This window comes from Leucoraja erinacea, chromosome 29, assembly GCF_028641065.1.
Source record: "Leucoraja erinacea ecotype New England chromosome 29, Leri_hhj_1, whole genome shotgun sequence".
NCBI classification, from domain to species: Eukaryota; Metazoa; Chordata; class Chondrichthyes; order Rajiformes; family Rajidae; genus Leucoraja; species Leucoraja erinaceus.
In genome coordinates this window covers 28,910,628-28,929,631 of record NC_073405.1, presented here as the reverse complement: position 1 = coordinate 28,929,631, position 19,004 = coordinate 28,910,628, and the positions used below count along the sequence as shown (strand labels likewise).

Sequence of the window (19,004 nt, the reverse complement as noted above, 5' to 3'; positions counted from 1 at the left end):
GAGTTCAATGTCCACACCATTATAAGCTGCCCGTGGAATTTGTGATGCTGTTCCTCCAGTTTGCGCGTGGTCTCACGCTGGCTATGGAGGGGGCCCAGGACTGAAATGTCCGTGTGGGAATGGGAAGAGGAGTTTAAATGGTCTGCAACCTGGCAAAGTAACTTTGGGCTGAATGGTGGCGCAACGCCTTACAGCGCCAGTGCCCTGGGTCCTGGCATCCTGCGCAAAGCCGCCGGCACGGCCGCGCACCTTCTGTGAACACGTTTAAGAAAGAACTGCAGATGCTGGAAAAATCCAAGGTAGACAAAAATGCTGGAGAAACTCAGCGGGTGAGACATGCAAGGATTGCATGAGGCTGCCTGACCCGCTGAGTTTCTCAAGCAATTTTTGGCTACCTTCTGCGAACACGATTTGATGCCTGCCATCCGACGCAGGATGGGGGCGGGATCCATGTGTACACGTGATAGATGTGGCCGCCATCCACTCACAGACATGTGCCCAGGCCCCTATGCAGAACAAGGTTGCCGACTCCTATCCTACACACTAGAGGCTATTTTACAGAGCAAACCAACCAACAAACCTGCACGTCTTTGGGATGTTGGAAGAAACCAGAGCACTCGGTGGAAACCCATGTGGTCCCAGGGAGAACTTGCCAGGGAACAAGCGGTGTCCACGGGGACACTGGAGGCCTTCAGTGAACGCTGGTCGCCGTAGGAGGCCGAGAGTATTGCTGATGAGGATGACTTTATTTTAAAATTGATGACTGTTGTTTTGTAAACTGATCGTGTTACACCCCTTTGTATGTTTGGTTTTGTTTTCTGAATAAAAGTAGTTGCATAATATAACTTGCAAACTCCACACAGACAGCACCCGAGGACAGGATCTAACCCCGGCCTCTGGTGCCGTGAGTCAGCGGCTCGACCAGCAGTGTAATTATGTTTTAGACACAAAATTCTGGAATAACGGGAGAGGCAGCGTCGGGAATGGTTCCCGTTCCGGATCGAGGTCCTTCTTCAGACTGAAGCACAAATTATGTTTTGCGTGAAGTCTCAACCTGTGATGTGGCGGCAAGCAAGGTTTTCATGCATCTCATTGTACCTGCACCAGATCCTACTTGTGAACATTGAACCTGGCAAAGTCACTTTGGGCTGAATGGTGGCGCAACGCCTTACAGCGCCAGTGCCCTGGGTCCTGGGTTTGATCCTGACTACAGGAACTGTCTTTTATTGAGTTTGTACGTTCTTCCTGTGACCACAAGGACGCTCCGGTTTCCTCCTATGCTCCAAAGGCGTACAGGTTTGTCGGTTACTTGGCTTGGTATACATGTAAATTGTCCCGGGTTTATGTAGGGGAGTGTAAATGTGTGGGGGTCGCTGGTCAGCACGGGCTCGGTGGGCCGAAGGGCCCGTTTCCGCGCTGCATCTCTAAACTAAACTAAACCTGGCAAAGTAACGTTGGGCTGCATCAAGCATAAATAAAAATACAAGAACATTTACCAACGTTCATATACTTGGAATAACATGATATTATAAGCAGTAACACAATGGCATGACAATGACAATCCCCACTGTACGATTGCCCAGTTCAGTCCTGGAAGCGATGCAGCAGTTCACAGGTCTTTTTCTCAATGATTTCGTGCAGCTTTTTCACCCGCTTGTCACTGATGGTCCGGACGTAGCTCTCTGCCCCCAACACCGCCATGCCGTCGTGGACATCGCCCATGATCAGGAGGGGCCCGTCGCTCAGCGTGATGTTGGGGCAGGGGCAGCTCCAGTCCATGTTCAACATGATCACCTCCAGGTGCTTGAAGTCGAAGAACTTCAGGCCCATCTTCTCGTCCTTCAGCACCTGGTCGAGGGTGAAGCGGGCCACGCCGGAGTCCTGCTCCTCCACGATCTCCGTCACCCTGCCCACGATGGCGTAGTCGCTTCTGCAGAAGCTGGGCACGATCTTGTGCCGGGGCTTGCAGGCCTTGCACTGCTGGTACTTGGGGAAGGGGCAGGTCTCCTCGCACACCTCCCTGCTCTCAAAGTTGTTCTTGTTGCCCTCGCAGCCGCTGTAGACAAAGGCGTGGCACTGCTTCATCAGCGAGTTGTAGGCCCAGCGCGCCTCCCACAGCTTGCAGGGCCCCTGGACGGCGGGGAAGGTGCAGATGTTGACCGTCTCGTTGGCGCACGACGCCCGGCACTCCTCGTACGTCTCGAACTGGTTCCCGCCGCCCTCGCAGCCCCCCCACGCGAAGGTGGAGCAGGTGGATCTCTTGTGGTCGTAGAACCAGCGCACTTGCTGCCGCCCGCACTGCCTCTTGTCCGGATCCTTGAAGCACTCGGCTGAGGGCAGCGGCCGCACACCGCCGCCCGCCACCGCCGACTCACTGGAGTGTCCCCGCCGGATGACAGAGAGCGGGAAGTCGGCCCTCAGCAGCCCAGCAGCATTCCTGGCCGTGCAGGTGTAGATGCCGGCATCGTCCTGCTGGACACTGTAGATGACCAGCTGCCCGATGTTGGTGACCACCAGGTTGGCGTACATCTGGTCGGGCCTCATGATGATGTTCTCCAGGTGGTCGCTCTGCTTCTCCCAGGTGATGTCCGGCCTGGGGCGGCCGCTCACGTCGCAGTGGAAGCTGACCGTGCCGCCCACGTACACCGACTGATGGAAGGGGTTGGTGTAGAGGGCCGGTGGCACTGAGTCCTCCAGCCAGCTGGTGGAGGTGGGGTTGGCCGTGGTCTCCAGGGGCTGGGGGCTGGTGTTGGGCCAGGTGATGTGGTAGCGGCAGGTCACCACGGCCAGGCTGATGCCCCGGATACAGGCCTCGGCGTCCATGTAGCACCTGTTGTAGTAGGTCAGGCCGTCCGAGGCGCAGGTGAAGTTGGGCTCCTTCTCGCACCGGTCCCTGCACTTGCACACCGGCTGCCCGTCCCAGATGTCGCACTCCGAGCCTTGCTGCGTGCACACCACCCTCTCGCACGTCGCCTCTCGGGGGAGGGCCGAGGATGCCAGGCTTCCGTCGGCAAACCGTGCCGCCACGCAGCTCTTCAGCCCGCACACGTTCCTGCAGCACTTCTCAAAGCTCTGGCAGTCCTGCAAAAGGCAACAGGGTCGGCTTCACAAGTTCACAAATTCTAGGAGTAGAATTAGCCCATTCAGCCCATCGAGTCTACTCCGCCATTCAATCATGGCTGATCTCTGCCTCCCAATCCCATTCTCCTGCCATCTCCCCATAACCCCTGTCACCCGTCCTAATCACGAATTTGTCTATCTCTGCCTTAAAAATTATCCTCCTCAGCCCTCTGTGGCAATGAGTTGCACAGATTAACTACCATCTGACTAAAGAAGTTCCTCCTCACCTCCTTTCTAAAAGAACTCTCTTTAATTCTGAGGCTATGACCTCTGGTCCTAGACTCTCCCACCAGTGGAAACATCCTCTCCACATCCACTCTATCTGTGCCTTTCATTATTCTGTAAGTTTCAATGAGGTCCCCCCTCAACCTTGTAAACTCCAGCGAGTGCAGGCCCAGTGCTGTCAAACACTCATCATATGCTACCCTACTCATTCCTAGAATCATTCTTGTAAACCTCCTCTGAAACCTCTCCTCCTCTCCAGAGCCAGCACATCCTTCCTCAGATCTATTCCTCTCATGGTTTTATGCACAATCTTTGGTATAAACCAGTATCTGTAGTTTATACCTTTCAGGTCGAGACCAGACTGAGAGTCATCCTCCATATCTCTTGTTCTGACTCTCCATCTGAAAAACGGTCTCGACCCACAATGTCACCCACTCCTTCTCTCCAGAGATGCTGCCTGTCCCGCTGAGTTACTCCAGCATTTTGTGTCTATCTTTGGTGTAAACCAGCATCTATGGGGCCCAGATTTGCTCACAGTACTCCTAATGCAGCCTGACCAGCACCTTATGGAACTTCAGCATTACATCTCTGTTTTTGTATTCCAGTCCTCTTGATGGAAATGGTAACATTGAATTTGCATTCTTGGCATACAGGAAGGAACTGCAGTTTACATGTATTGGCGTAAACCAACATCTGCAGTTCCTTCCGACACATATTGACTGGGACTTGCTCAGTGCCAAAGGCTGAGACGGAGGGAGGCAGAATTTGCGAGGTATATCCCAGAGGATTTCTTGGACCTTGTAAGACACAAAGTTCTGGAGTAACTCAGTGGGTCAGGCACCATCTCTGGAGAACATAGATTGGTGACAGTTCTGAAGAAGGTCCCGACCCAAAACTAGCCCTTCTTCAGAACTAACGTCACCTATCCATGTTCTCCAGCGAGCTGAGCTACACCAACAGATCGTGTTTTGTTTTTGTAAACCAGGATTTACAGGTCCATATTTCCACATTGAAACTTATTTTCCATAAGATTTAAGACTCTTTTGACCAGGGATGTCTGATTGTGTGGGAAGGTGATGAGTGCCTGGTGCTGGGGGGGGGGGGGGGGGGGGGGGAAGGCAGATGTGATACTAGTGTTTAGGAGCCTCTTAGATGGGCACATGTGTACAGAAATATCCAGGGTGGTGAATCTGTGGAATTCTTTGCCACAGAAGGCTGAGGCAGCCAAGACAATGGATATTTTTATGGCAAAGAGAGATAGAATCTTGATTAGTATGGGTGTTTAACATCAAGGATCTCGCAGTCTCGGTTGAGACCGACGTCGGGAAGCTACACAAGCCGCACAACGTTCGACTAGCCCCGACCCAGATTAGATCGCCCGGAGCGGGAGAGCTGAGATTCCCCCCCCCCCCGATGCAGGAGCTTGATTGCCACGACAAAGAGGCCCCTTACTCCCGGCTACGGGAGCAATATCGTCCCGTCAACAGAATGTTAGAGGCCCCCGACCACTGGAGGACACAGAAGGGAGAGAATGCATTTTTTTCGCCATCCATCATAGTGAGGAATTTGGAGGAGTCACTGTGGTGGATGTTCATGGTAAAATGTATTTTGTGTGTTCTGTTGCTTTTTACTGGTATGACTGTATGGCAAATGAAATTCCTCGTATGTTGCAAAACATAGTTGGGTAATAAAGTATGATTATGATGATTGTGATTATGATTAAGTGTAGTGTACGGAGTTATTGGGAGAAGGCAGGAGAATGGAGTTAAGAATGGAAAAGTAGATCAGCACTGATTGAATGGCGGAGTGGACTGGATGGGCCAAATGGCCTCATTCTGCTCCTATCATGAACATGAAATGGAGGGATATGGATTATGTGCAGGTACATAAGAGTTGTTCTTGGCGCCATGTTCGGCACGGACATTGTGGGCCGAAGGGCCCGTTCCTGTACTGCACTGTTCTACGCTCTGTGTTCTATGAAACAACAATGTACTTCAGTGAAAGAATTCACACTGCATTCTCCCGTCATGCTCATGGATCGATTCAACTCTACACACATCACCAGCTGATAACTCTGCACACAGTTGCACTGCAGTGTTCTTGAATTCGCCCATCAAGTGATGGCCAGCTCTTTATACAGTAACCCAGTTACCCTTTAAAGATACAGCACGGAAACAGGCCCATTGGCCCACCGAGTTGATGCCGACCAGCGATCACCCCGTACACTAGCAGCATCCTACACACTAAGGACATGTTTTCTCTTGTCCCGTTTTTACAGTTTATTTCGGTTTATTTAGTTGTGTATGTGTGGGGGGGGTGGGTGTAACATGTTTTTGACTCTTCCTTCGGGGGGGGATGCGACCTTTCCTGCCGTATCCCCCGTCTCCGTGTCCGTCTGCGCTGAGGCCTATCGCGGAGCTGGCGGCCTCCAACTGCGACCGACCTCGAGGCTGCGGAGGCGGAGCCAGGACTTACCAACACGAAGCTGGCCGACTTCGGGGCTGTGGTTGCAGTGCGACCCAACTTCCGACCCGACTTTGAAGCCTCGGAGGCTCGGCCGCGGGCCAGTGGACGACATCATCGGGAGCTCGCAGGTCACAGGTGGTGACCTGTTTTTCCGGAGCTTCCGCAACTACAGCTACGTCCGCTGGACTGGAGGGCAGCAGCTTCGGCAGCTTCGACCGCCCCGGGCCGCGGAGTTTGAACCGGCCCGTTTGCGGATCACGGATTCAGCCGCGGGACTTACCATCACCCGGCGGGGTCACAACATCAGAGGCTTGGATCGCCTCAGCGCAGAGGGAGAGCAAGGAGGGAAGAGACAATGACTTTGGGACTTTAAACTGTGTTGAGTGTTTGTTATTTATTCTATGTTATGACTGCAGGCATGGCTATGTTATGACTGAAATGTGCAATGACAATAAATTGAATCAAATCAAATCAAATCCAATCCAATGTTACAATTTTACTGAAGCCAATTAACCTAAAATCCTTTACGCCTCTGGAGGAAACCGGAGCACTCGGAGAAAACCCACTCGGTCACAGGGCGAACGTACCATCTCCATACAGACAGCACCCCTATTCATAAGGTCATAGGTGACAGGAGCAGATTTAGGCTGTTCGGCCCATCAAGTCTACTCCGCCATTCAATCGTGGCTGATTTATCTGTGCCTCCTAACCCCATTCTCCTGCCTTCTCCCCATAACCTCTATGGACACCCAAACTAATCAAGAACCTATCTATCACAGCCTCAGAAGTATATATTTACGGCCTCTACAGACTTCTGTGGCAAAGAATTCCACAGATTCACCACCCTCTGACTCATGAAATTCTTCATCTCCTTCCTCAAGGAACGCCCTTAAATTCTGAGACTATTGCCTCTGGTTCTAGACTCTCCCACCAGTGGAAACATCCTCTCCACATCCACTCTAACCAGGCTTTTCCCTATTCGGTAAGTTTCAATGAGGGCGCCCCTCATCCTTCTAAACTCCAGCGAGTACAGGCCCAGTGCCAGTTAGGATTGAACCTGGCTCTCTGGCGCTGTGAGGCAGCAACTCTACCGCTGCGCCACCGTGCCGCGCCACGCCCTGCCCTTATTTTCTCTCTAAACTTCCTATCCAATTCCCTTCTGAATGCCTTGTTTGGTTCTGCTTCCACAATCCCTCCATTGGTGGTATATTCCAGACTATATCAACTCAGTGCGTGATATTCTTTCCTTGACTTTCCCAGTGTGCATCCTGCCTGCTTTGAAGCATCCCACTTCCGTCTATTTCCTGGAGAACATGGGTAAGTGACGTTTCGAGCAGGGATCCTTAGTTTCCTATCTTCAGACTGATTGGATGTGAAAGGCCTGTCCCACTTTGCACGCCATTTACGCGACCTGGTAGCGTGTGGATAGCGCGGGTCGGATGCATGGAGTGACGTGGAGGAGTGTGCCTTGCGCCAGGGTCTTGGGCCTGTCCCACTTTGGCCATCAGTTACATGACAGGCCGGTGGCGCGTGAAGATTTAGTGCAGGACGAAGTCCACACTCCTCCACGCCACTCCACACTATTCCACACCACTCCATGTGCCCGTCCCGTGCTACCCACACGCTAGCAGGTCGCGTAAATGGCGCGCGAATGACGGCCAAGTGGGACAGACCCTTCACTCCTCTACTGAAGTATCAGCTTCAGTGCAGGCAGAGGAGATGAGTTTATCTTGGCACCATGTTCGGCACAGACATTGTGGGCCGAAGGGCCTCTTTCTTTGCTGTACTATGGTCATATTCTGTGATTTAAGTGTCAGCTTGTGCATTTGTCTTTGAATCCTTGCTACACGGTTTGATCTTGGAATTATCCTACTTTTGCCTGAAGATTCGGTCACAAAGCATGGAAACAGGCCCTTCAGCCCAACTCATCCATGGCAACCAAGCTGCCTTATCTCAGGCATAGAGTCATACAGGGTGGAAACAGGCCCCTCAGCCCAACTCATCCACGCCAACCAACATGTCCCGTATTGATGAAGGGCCGTAACCCGAAACATTACCCATTCCTTTTCTCCAGAGATGCTACCTGACCCGCTGAGTTACTCCAGCAATTTGTGTCTATGCCCCTTCTACCAATGCTTTATACAACTGCAACATGACCTGCCAACTTCTATACTCAATACTCTGGCTGATGATGAAGGCCAATGTGCCAAAAACCTTTTTGACCTCCCTATCTACCTATGATGCCACTTTCCAGGAACCATGCACCTGCATTCCTAGATCTCTCTGCTCTACAACACTCTAAGCTAATCCAATATGCCTGTATTTGATCCTTATCCTTTTAAACCCTCCCGACCTAGCTAACTGTCCAAATATCATTCAAATGTCTTTATGGAACCTGCCTCAACTATTTCCTCAGGCTGCTCATCCCAAATTTCCATGGAACATTTGCTCACCAGGTTCATATTAAATCTTTCCCCTCTCAACTTTAACCTAAGTCCTCAAGATCTTGATTCTACCATGCTGGAAAAAGACTCTGCACATTCACCCTATTTATTTCTCTCATTCGTTTATACACTAAGATCACCCCTCAGCCTCCTGTTCTTTTAAAAGCAGTCAAACTTAAGTCGTACCCTGGAACCATGCATTGAAGGTGTATGGATGAGATTAACACAAACGTTTGCCATCATTAAACATTATAGACAATAGACAATAGGTGCAGGAGTAGGCCATTCGGCCCTTCGAGCCAGCACCACCATTCAATGTGATCATGGCTGATCGTCCACAATCAGTACCCCGTTCCTGCCTTCTCCCCATATCCCCAGACTCCGCTGTCTTATCTAGCTCTCTCTTGAAAGTATCCAGAGAACCGGCCTTATATTATATTCTCCATCGTTAATAATTTATCAGCACTGTATGCCATTGCACAGTCAATGTTCACCCCCAAAGACCCCTTTCTATGGCAACCCTAGTGATGTGGATAGGACATATCCATTTACATGGACAGGACAGGTTTGGAGGGAGATGGACCAAACGCTGGCAGGTGGGACAACTGTAGATGGGATATGTCGGCCGGAGTCGGCAAGTTGGGCCAAAGGGCCTGTTTCTACGCTATGACTCTGTGATGTCAGGATGCCCACATTTTAGAAAACTAAAATAGATTTTAAAAATCACCTCAAAATTCTAGCTGCTACTCCAGTGTGATATTGAAACAGTGCCACGCTGTTGGAGATATTCTGTTTTTCTGGATGCATTATTACACTAAACCACAATGTGTCTTTGACACTCATTTAAAAAAGGCAATGAGAACTATCTCCTGTGTCTTTACTTTACTTTAGAGATACTATCCCACGTTTGCATCGACTCCCTACACACTAGTTGTAATTTACAGAAGGCAATTAACCTACAATCCCCGCGAATCTTTGGGCTGTGGGATGAAAACACTGCATATGGAGGAAACCCACGTGGTCGCAGGAGCGTGCAAACTCCGCACAGACAGCACTCGAGGTCGGGTTCGAACACGGGGATCTAGTGCTGTGAGGCAGCATCTCTACCCACTGTGCCACCATGTGGCCTGGCCAATACATCGTCAACATCATTCAAACAACTGCAGATGCTGGTTTAAACTGAAGATAGACACAAAAAGCTGGAGTAACTCAGCGGGACAGGCAGCATCTCTGGAGAGACGGAATGGGTGACGTTTTGGATCGACACCCTTCTTCAGTCATCACCCATTCCTTCTCTCCAGAGATGCTGCCAGTCGAGCTGAGTTACTCCAGCATTTTGTGCCTATCTTCATTTAAACCAATACAACGTATTGAATACTGCACCTGCTGGAAATCTAAAATAAAGTAGAAAATGTTAGAAATCCTCAGAAGATCAGGCCCATCCTGACTTGGAAATCTATCAATGTTGTCCCTTCATCACTGAGTAAATCCCGCAACCTCGTCCCCTGCCACCCAACCTTCTGGAAAGACTGTGGTGGTTGAAGGTAGTCTCACTATTAGCTGCTGAAGAGCAATTATGGAAGGGCTAGAAACACTAGAAACAGTGACACTCATATCTCAAACAGTAGCCGAGCAAATGGAAGCTTCATTCAACTTCCTCACCAAACAACATTATCAGCAGTGGAGGTCCAACTTTTTTGGGGCAGTAGAGTTACTGCCTTACAGCGCCAGAGGCCTAGGTTTGCTCCTGACTATGAGTGCTGCCTGTGGGGAGTATGTACGTTCTCCCTGTGACCGCATGGGTTTTCTCCGGATGTTCTGGTTTACTCCCACACTCCGAAGATGTACAGGTTTGTAGGTGCTTTGCCTTCTGCGATGTTGTCCCTAGTGTGTAGGATAGAACTAGTGTATGGAGTCAGCATGGACTCGGTGACCGAAGGGCCTGTTTCCACGCTGTATCTCTAAAGGCTCACAGGGCAACGTACTAGATTATAGGGTGATTTCACCAAAGGTCAAATGAGCGTAGATCCCGCCCTCACGTGACTGAAAATTTTAACTGGAGGGCATATCTCAGTTCGGTACATGTTAGTGAATGGGGAAACACGCACTTTCCCACCCGTTAAAAACATCGAAAAGGAATTATTAACTTACTTTTGATGAAATTCAGCGAGCAAACGCGATAATTCCCGATATTTTGGATCTTTAAATCACCACGGCAAATGTTCGTTGTTCACTTCCGCTGTTTTCTACCTTCAGTTCCCTCTTGTAATTACCTTACTTTCTATCTTTTTTTTTTGCCTGAAAATTTAGGTCGCTGTGCTTCACGGTCACCCCGACTAGCACAGAAAATTTCAGCTCAAAAATCGGCCGTTTTCGATGTTTTTAACGGGTGGGAAAGTGCGTGTTTCCCCATTCACTAACATGTACCGAACTGAGATATGTCCTCCAGTTAAAATTTTCGGTCACGGGTGAAGGGGGATCTACGCTCATTTGACCTTTGGTGAAATCACCCTATTGCCAAGATTTTTCTGCTTTAGTCTTTGAAGTGGAATTTTTCCTGCTACATATGGAGTGCAGCTCCCCATTAAATCTTTACATCAGCGGTGTAAGGCCACATGACTCTATGATTTTATCTGCGTTTACCCGATCTATTTCTCTCAGAGTAGAGAAAGAGGAAAACATGCCCAAGATAAATGTCAGTTTCACCACCAAGTAAAATTGTCAGTATTACTGTCTTATGCCCCACCTGTTCACTAAGCTATTTCTTCCATCACCCCCTCCCCCTCCCCCATGGCGCTACTTCCGTCCCTCTGGTTTCACCACCCACAACTCTTAAACCTGTCTCACACCTTCTGTCCTTATCTCTGAACTTCACTCCAACCATCTGCCTATCACAACCCCCTCCCCCCACCGATTACCTGCGACAAAACGACACAAAATGCTGGAGTAACTCAGCAGGTTCGGCGGCATCTCTGGAGATTGGGGCAGCACGGTGGTAGCCTTGCAGCGCCAGAGACCCCAGGTTCGATCCTGACCACCGGTCTGACAGGTCTGCACTGAGTTTGTACATTCTCCCTGTGACTGCGTGGGTTTTCTCCGGGTGGTTTCCTCGCATACTCTAAAGATGTGCAGATTTTGTAGGTTAATTGGCTTTGGTAAATTGAAAATTGTCCCTAGTGTGTAGGATAGAACTAATGTACAGGTGATGACTTGATGGGCTGAAGGGCCAGTTTCCAAACTGTATCTCTAAACTAATCTACACGGAACATGGATAGGTGACGTTTCGGGTTGAGGCTCTTCTCCAGATGCTATTGTGCTATTTACAAATGCTATTACCAGCCATACTTTCTCCAGCCTCTCCCCCCCCCCCCCTCCCCCCCCCCCCCCCCCCCCCCCCCCCCCCCCCCCATTCCAGCTTTTTTCCTCCCGCACCCCCTCCCTCCTTCCCCTCCTCATTCAGTTTGAGGAATGGTCTCGCCCCAAAACATCACCCATCCGTCTATGTTCTCCAGAGATGCTGCCTGTCCCGCTGAGTTACTCCAGCGCTTTGTGTCCTTCCGTGTATTAACCAACATCTAGTTCTTTGTTTCCACTTCCTCAGTTTGAATGTCCTCTCTTCCCGAATACTACAGTTTCCACGAAACGGTCGCAGCTTTTGTTGTCTAAGTTGGTCAAAAGTTGTTAGCTTCTCTACTTGCAAATGCACAACTCTCTCTCTCCGTCCGCTAACCGCACTCTAATGAGACCACGCACGTTAGTTTCAGGACACACGTCTATTACACAGCGCGTTGGTTCTACCTCGTCGGCGTTGCATTCCCTCTCGCAAGTGCTCTGGGCATCCACCCACAGGTTAGGGTTCAGCTGGTTGGGACAGGCGCCGGGGTAGGAGAGCTTCCCTCTGGGTAGACTGGCGCCTCCGGCCAGCCTGAGCAAGCACCACACAATCACAAATGTCCTGGGCTGCATTCGCTCTGCCCTGCTCTTTCTCGCATGCATCAAACCCAGTCCATCTCTGCAGCACCTCCTGAAGTCAGCTGGCCCGTGCAAAAGCACCAACATTTTTACTTTGAAGGGGTGCAAAAACAAAAATAAAAAATCCAAAAATAACTTCCCCCGCCCCCTCGATTAAAAAAAAAGAGGGTTAAATGTAAATGGTTTTTGCAAAGAGGATTGAGAGTTGGCGATGGGGCAGAGAGAGAGGGAGAGAGACGGCCATAGGATTGGGTAATGGGACATAATCAGCAGTGTGTAACCTGAGCGGGTTCAGTTCACATAATGGGAGTGGGAGGGCTCTGGATTTCTACAGAGAGAGAGAAAAAAACTCTCTGTGACCCAGACCACAACCCCTGTCTGGCCAGAGTCGAGCTGGACAAACATGGTCTGCAGCACCCGCGACATCAAACACAAGACTTTATCCCCCAATTACCAGTGAGATCGGTGCACACAGCTTCGCCCTGCAGATTACATGCAAAGGCTTGGAGACTTCAAGTTTCATTGAAAACTCTGAAGGTGTATCGGAATTATATTCAGAATGTATTTTTTACTCAAGACTCTTTGATTGTCAAATGCCCCAGAGAGAACAATGACATTCTTATTTGCTGCAGCACGCCAGTATATGCAAACATGGCACTCTGTAAACTATTTAATAAACGAGAAAACAAAGTTCAGTATATATATATATATATACACCTCATCATAACCATACTTTATTAGTCAAGTATGTTTTACAACATACGAGAAATTTGATTTGCCATACAGTTATTTCAATAAAAAGCAACAGAACATTTTAACATGAACATCCACCACAGTGACTCCTCCACATTCCTCACTGTGATGGAAGGCAAAAAAACAGAACTTTTATAATAAACACACACTGAACTTGTTTTCTTGTTTATTATATTGTTGACATATTTTGTTGTGCTGCTGCAAGAATTTAATTTCTACCTGGGACATATGACAATAAAACAATAAAAAACAATTATGAATATGATTTTGATACATATACGCATCCACATATATTATATATATATATAACACAATTACACACGTACACAAAAAAACAAACATACAATAATAGTGCAAAAAAACAAACCAATGCCCTGTCTAAGTAGTTCAGAGCTTATTTGAAGGTTCAAGTCAAGTTTATTCGTCACATACACATATGAGATGTGCAGTGAAATGAAAAGTGGCAATGCTTGCGGATTGTACAAAATAATTACAAAACAGAATGGAACAGATCACATATTACATATTTGTGAGAGGAAAAAAAAGAAAAAAACAGCAATTTTAAAGAGGCACTGCACAACAGTAAAATGGTTCAGTAAAGTTAGTCCCTGGTAAGATAGGAGTTTACAGTCCTAATAGCCTCTGGGATGAAACTCCTTCTGGTCCTCTCCGTCTTCACAGCATGGCAACGGAGGCGTTTGCCTGACCGTAGCAGCTGGAACAGTCCGTTGCAGGGGTGGAAGGGGTCCCCCATGATCTTGTTGGCTCTGGATTTGCACCTTCTGATGTATAGTTCCTGCAGGGGGGCGAGTGTAGTTCCCATAGTGCGTTTGGCCAAACGCACTACTCTCTGCAGAGCCTTCTTGTCCTGGGCAGAGCAGTTTCCAAACCAAATTGTGATGTTTCCGGACAAGATGCTTTCCACCGCCGCTGAGTCGAAGCACTGGAGGATTCTCAGAGACACTCTGAATGTCCTCAATTGCTTGAGGTGGTAAAGGCGCTGCCTTGCCTTACTCACCAGTGCTGCAGCGTGTGATGTCCATGTCAGATCCTCGGAGATGTGGACTCCCAGATATTTAAAGCAGCTCGCCCTATCCACAGTATCCCCATTTATCTTCAATGCTGTGTATGTCCTCGGATGTTGTGCCCTCCTAAAGTCCACGATCAGTTCCTTAGTTTTTTTGACATTCAAGAGCAGGCTGGTGTTCTGACACCAGAGTGCCAGATCAGCCACCTCCTCCCGGTAGGCCCTCTCATCGTTATTGGAGATCAGGCCCACCACCACAGTGTCATCAGCAAACTTGATTATAGAGTTGGATCTGAACCTAGCCACTCAGTCATGTGTGTACAGGGAGTACAATAGGGGGCTGAGGACGCAACCCTGGGGCGATCCAGTAGTCAGGGTGAGGGACTTCGATGTATTCCCTCCCATCTTGACTACCTGGGGCCTGGCGGTGAGAAAGTCCAGGACCCAGGCACACAGGGGGGTGTTGAGCCCCAATTCCAGCAGCTTCTCAGTCAGTCTGGTGGGGACTATCGTGTTGAAGGCTGATCTGAAGTCTATGAACAGCATCCTCACATAGCCCCCCTTCTGGCTGTCAAGGTGAGAGAGAGGGGTGTGCAGAATCTGGGAGACCAGATTCAGATTCAATTTTAATTGTCATTGTCAGTGTACAGTACAGAGACAACGAAATGCATTATCGAAGACCACATTGTCCGTGGATCTGTTCGGACGGTATGCGAATTGTAGCGGGTCCATGTTGCGAGGGAGGAAAGCGCAGATGTATTTCTTGAGATAGACAGCTTGTAGCGTTTAATAGCAGCCTGATGGCTGTAGGAAATAAGCTGCTGAACCAGCGACCCCCACACACTTACACTATCCTACACACACTAGCAACAATTTTACAATGATACCAAGCCAATTAACCTACAAACCCGTGTAGGAAAGAACTGCAGATGTTGGTTTAAATTGAAGATAGACACAAAAAATTGGAGTAACTCAGCGGGACTGGAGAGAAGGAATGGGTGACGATTCAGTCAAGACAGGTCAGTCTGAAGAAGGGTCTTGACCCGAAATGTCACTCATTCCTTCTCTCCAGAGATGCCGCCTGTCCCGCTGAGTTACTCCAGCATTTTGTGTCAATCTACAAACCAGTACAGTACATCTTTAGAGTGTGGGAGGAAACCGCAGGTCTCAGAGAAAACCCACGCAGGTCACGGGGAGAACGTACAAACTCAGTACAGACAGCACCCGTAGTTTGGATTGAACCTGGGTCTCTGGCGCTGTGAGGCATAGAAACATAGAAACATAGAAATTAGGTGCAGGAGTAGGCCATTCAGCCCTTCGAGCCTGCACCGCCATTCAATATGATCATGGCTGATCATTCAACTCAGTATCCCGTACCTGCCTTCTCTCCATACCCCCTGATCCCCTTAGCCACAAGGGCCACATCTACCTCCCTCTTAAATATAGCCAATGAACTGGCCTCAACTACCCTCTGCGGCAGAGAGTTCCAGAGATTCACCACTCTCTGTGTGAACAAAGTTCTTCTCATCTCAGTTTTAAAGGATTTCCCCCTTATCCTTAAGCTGTGACCCCTTGTCCTGGACCAGAGTAGCTCTACTGCTGCACCACCGTGCCACCCAAATGTTCAGTGAACTTTGGAAATTTTCTTGGTGCCAGAATGTGGCAACACTTGTGTACTCTCTGGGTGACGTCTGCTGCATGATTGTACCCCGGTTGTAATCAAAAACAAAGCATTTCACTGTACCGAGGTACATGTGACAATGAAGTATCATTGAATCAATGACTCATTGAAGAAGAGACTGAACTGAAAACATTTATCCTACGATCTCCACATTGGCCCCGAGTCGTCTGTGTCCTCCAGGGACACTGTCTGACCCGTTGAGTTATTCCAGCACATTGTGCCTCTCTGAGCTGAACGACTGTGGTGTTCAGTGTTGAAGGTCAGTGGGGAACTGTGTAAGTTGTCACCAGGACATTGGAAAGCCTGTGCGGTTTATGTTAGTGTGTGGGATGGAAACCTGCAGTTCGTAACTGCTGCAACTGCTAGTAACAGCTGGATGAAGCTGATTTTCCCGGCCACTGAGTTACTCCAGCACTTTGTGACATTTTAAAAAATACTGTTTACTGTCCACGGCAACTTTTATGAGCGCTGAGATTTTATTGTGCTGCCCGCGACATTGTAACCGCCTTGTCACCAGCTGGATGTTGGATTCATGGGAGGTGGTCTTGGAGGGGAGGATGCTCCTTAAACTGCGGGGCACCTTGGACAATACAGCTCACCCACTTCACAATACACTGGTCAACCTGAGGAGCTCCTTCAGCAACAGACTGGTTCCACCAGGATGCAGGACAGAACGCCACAGGAGATCCTTCTTCCCTATGTCTGTCAAACTGTACAACTCCCCCTTCTGTCATGGGGTAGACTGACTGACTCCCCTTCCCTCACCCCCCTCCCTCCCTCCCCAATCTTTGCACATTCCCACTCATCACTTTAATTTCATGTTTCATGTATTTTGTGTTTTTATGATGGTTGGATGACCAATTTCCCTCCTGAGATAAATAAAGTTCTATCTATCGTATTGTATCGTATCGTATCGTGTGGTTTCTGGCTTTCCTTCCCAAGTCTGATGCGAAGGTGACCTACCGAGGTAGCGGGGCTCGTTCACTTGCAGCAGCAGGTAGTGCAGCACTCAGACATCACCAGCGCCTCACAATGAACGTCTCAGCCAGAATTAGGCAGAAGTTCCTAAAACATCAGAGGATTCAGTGGAGATTGAGCGTGTTCATCCTGCAGTCATTCCTCCGGCTTTGTGCCCGGTGGAATTCCGCTTGCAAAACTAATGACATGGCCTGCTGTGCGCCCCGCATTTAATGCGACTTACCCACAGCCGAAGCATTTGGAGGACGCTGCCTTTACTTTCAGTACAATCGCCCCTTTGCTTTAAATTCCGAACTCACTTAATGCAGCCCTCAGACCATCTGGGTCAACGCACAATAGAATCTCTCACCAGCCCATTACTCAGCAAGTCATTCCCACAGGGTAGGGAACCCCACAAGGTTAAGCCCTCAAGCCGCAGAAGATAAGTTGTTTCTTGAGAATCTTAGATCAGCAAGTAGAACAATGCACTGTACTTTTTGAATTGAATCCTTTATTTGTCATTCAGACCTTTAAGGAGGCTGCTCTTCTTCCCCTGAAACCTGCTGTCGTTTTGGTGCCACACTACATCTTAGTTAGCCTGAAGAAGGGTCTCAACCTGACATGCCGCATATTCCTTCTCTCCAGAGATGCTGCCTGTCCCGCTGAGTTGCTCCATCATTTTGTGCTGATCTTCGGTGTAAACCAGAATCTGCAGTTCCTTCCTACACAGCTTGGTTTAGTTTATAGACACAGCATGTGAACAGGCTCTTTAGCCCACTGAGTCCACATGACCAGTGATCACCCCATATACTAGCACTATCCTACACTCTGGGGACAATTTACAATTTACAATTTTACAGAAGCCAATTAACCTACAAACCTGTACATCTTTGGAATGTGGGAGGAAAGTGGAGCACCCGGAGAAAACCCACGCAGTCACAGGGAGAACGTACAAACTCCGTACAGACAACACCTGGGTCTCTGGAGCTGGAAGGCAACAACTCCACTGTTGCACCACCATGCAGCTTTGGATTTTGGATAATGTTTCGAGACAGTATCTGTCAGCTTGCCCTGCTTTGGGATAATGAAAATTGCACTGGTGACTGTGAGGAATTTTACACCGAAGATAAACACAAAATGCTGCAGTAACTCAACAGTTTGGTCAATCGGTCGATCTCACTTCTATACTCTGACTCGTCTCCATCAGTGATACGTCCCACAACAGTGATGTCGTCAGCGAACTTGATAATGGAGTTCGCACTATGTCCAGCTACACAGTCATGAGCAAAGATTATAGAGGAGCAAGATAGATCACTCCTCGAAAACAGCGTAGTATGATGTGTATGATTGTCGACGCCATTTTATAGGGCATTTTATTGGGCTTCCCCCACACTGTCATGGCGTCCTCATCTAAATCTTCACCTCACTGCTCTGCTATCAATTGTTCTAATCGTAAATCTAGACGACCCGACCTGTCATTCTTTAGGTTCCCCACTAAAAAAGAAAGGCGATCAAATATTATTATTATTTTCTGTCGATATTCTGTCGTGAAAATGTTATTTTCTGTTCTCCCATCAACGGCCATTGGGAAACTGGGTTTGTCGGTACATTAGAAAGTTATTAGACTTATTTTTAATAGATCTTTACTTACCACAATAATAAAGACAATTTTAACACTTCTGTACGTTTTTGGTTTTGTTCTTGTAAGGGAGGGGTCTCCAAAATATGGCCTGCGGGACACATTAGGCCCAGTGACCACGAGATTTTACGAGCTCAGATTTGTGTTCGAGAACGCGACGGCTGTTACCCGTTATGTCCCTCGAATTGTCGAGACATCACAAGCAAAGATCACAAGCCCGCCGTGAAGAAGGGTGCAATCAAAGATTATACAACTCTGCTCTATCGTCTTTGGGGGCAATGGTGGGCCGGGGGGTTCGGCGGCGGCGGTCGGAATCAAAGATACGAGAGGAGATCTGCTCTATAATCTTTGTTCGGAATGGGACGGCTGCGCGTTATAATGTCCTATCGTTCCACTCTCCCTCTCCCCCTTCTCTTTCCCCTTCTCCCTCTTCCCCCTTCTCTCTCTTCCCCATCTCCCCCTCCCTCTCCCCTTCTCCCTCTCTCCCTCTCTCCCCTCTCTTCTCTCGATCTTCCTTCCCTCTCTCCTCTCTTCCTCGATCTTCCCTTCCCCCTCTCTCCCTCCCTTCCCTCTCTCCTTCCCTTCCCTCTCTCCCTCTCTCCCTCCCTTCCCTCTCTCCCTCTCCTTCCCTTCCCTCTCTCCCTCCCTTCCCTCTCTGAGTGACAGTTGACAGCCCTGCTATGCCTTAGGTCCAAAAGAGGATAGAAAGAAAATACTTAA

At 48.9% G+C, this 19,004-nt stretch overlaps 1 protein-coding gene across 2 annotated transcripts; it reads right to left on the bottom strand.

The window, feature by feature from the left end:
- Nucleotides 1-1,507: 1,507 nt before the first annotated feature.
- Nucleotides 1,508-13,205, bottom strand: LOC129711363 (WAP, Kazal, immunoglobulin, Kunitz and NTR domain-containing protein 1-like). 2 transcript variants are annotated; one of them, XM_055658972.1, is made up of 2 exons: nt 12,009-13,205; nt 1,508-3,081 (listed from the first exon to the last, which is right to left on the bottom strand). In XM_055658972.1, exons 1-2 carry the CDS (start codon nt 12,312-12,314, stop codon nt 1,585-1,587), a joined length of 1,803 nt encoding a protein of 600 aa, XP_055514947.1. In that variant the 5' UTR covers nt 12,315-13,205; the 3' UTR covers nt 1,508-1,584. The 2 variants fall into 2 exon arrangements, with proteins under 2 accessions (XP_055514947.1, XP_055514948.1); XM_055658973.1 differs by having other exon boundaries at nt 12,054-13,200.
- Nucleotides 13,206-19,004: the final 5,799 nt, after the last annotated feature.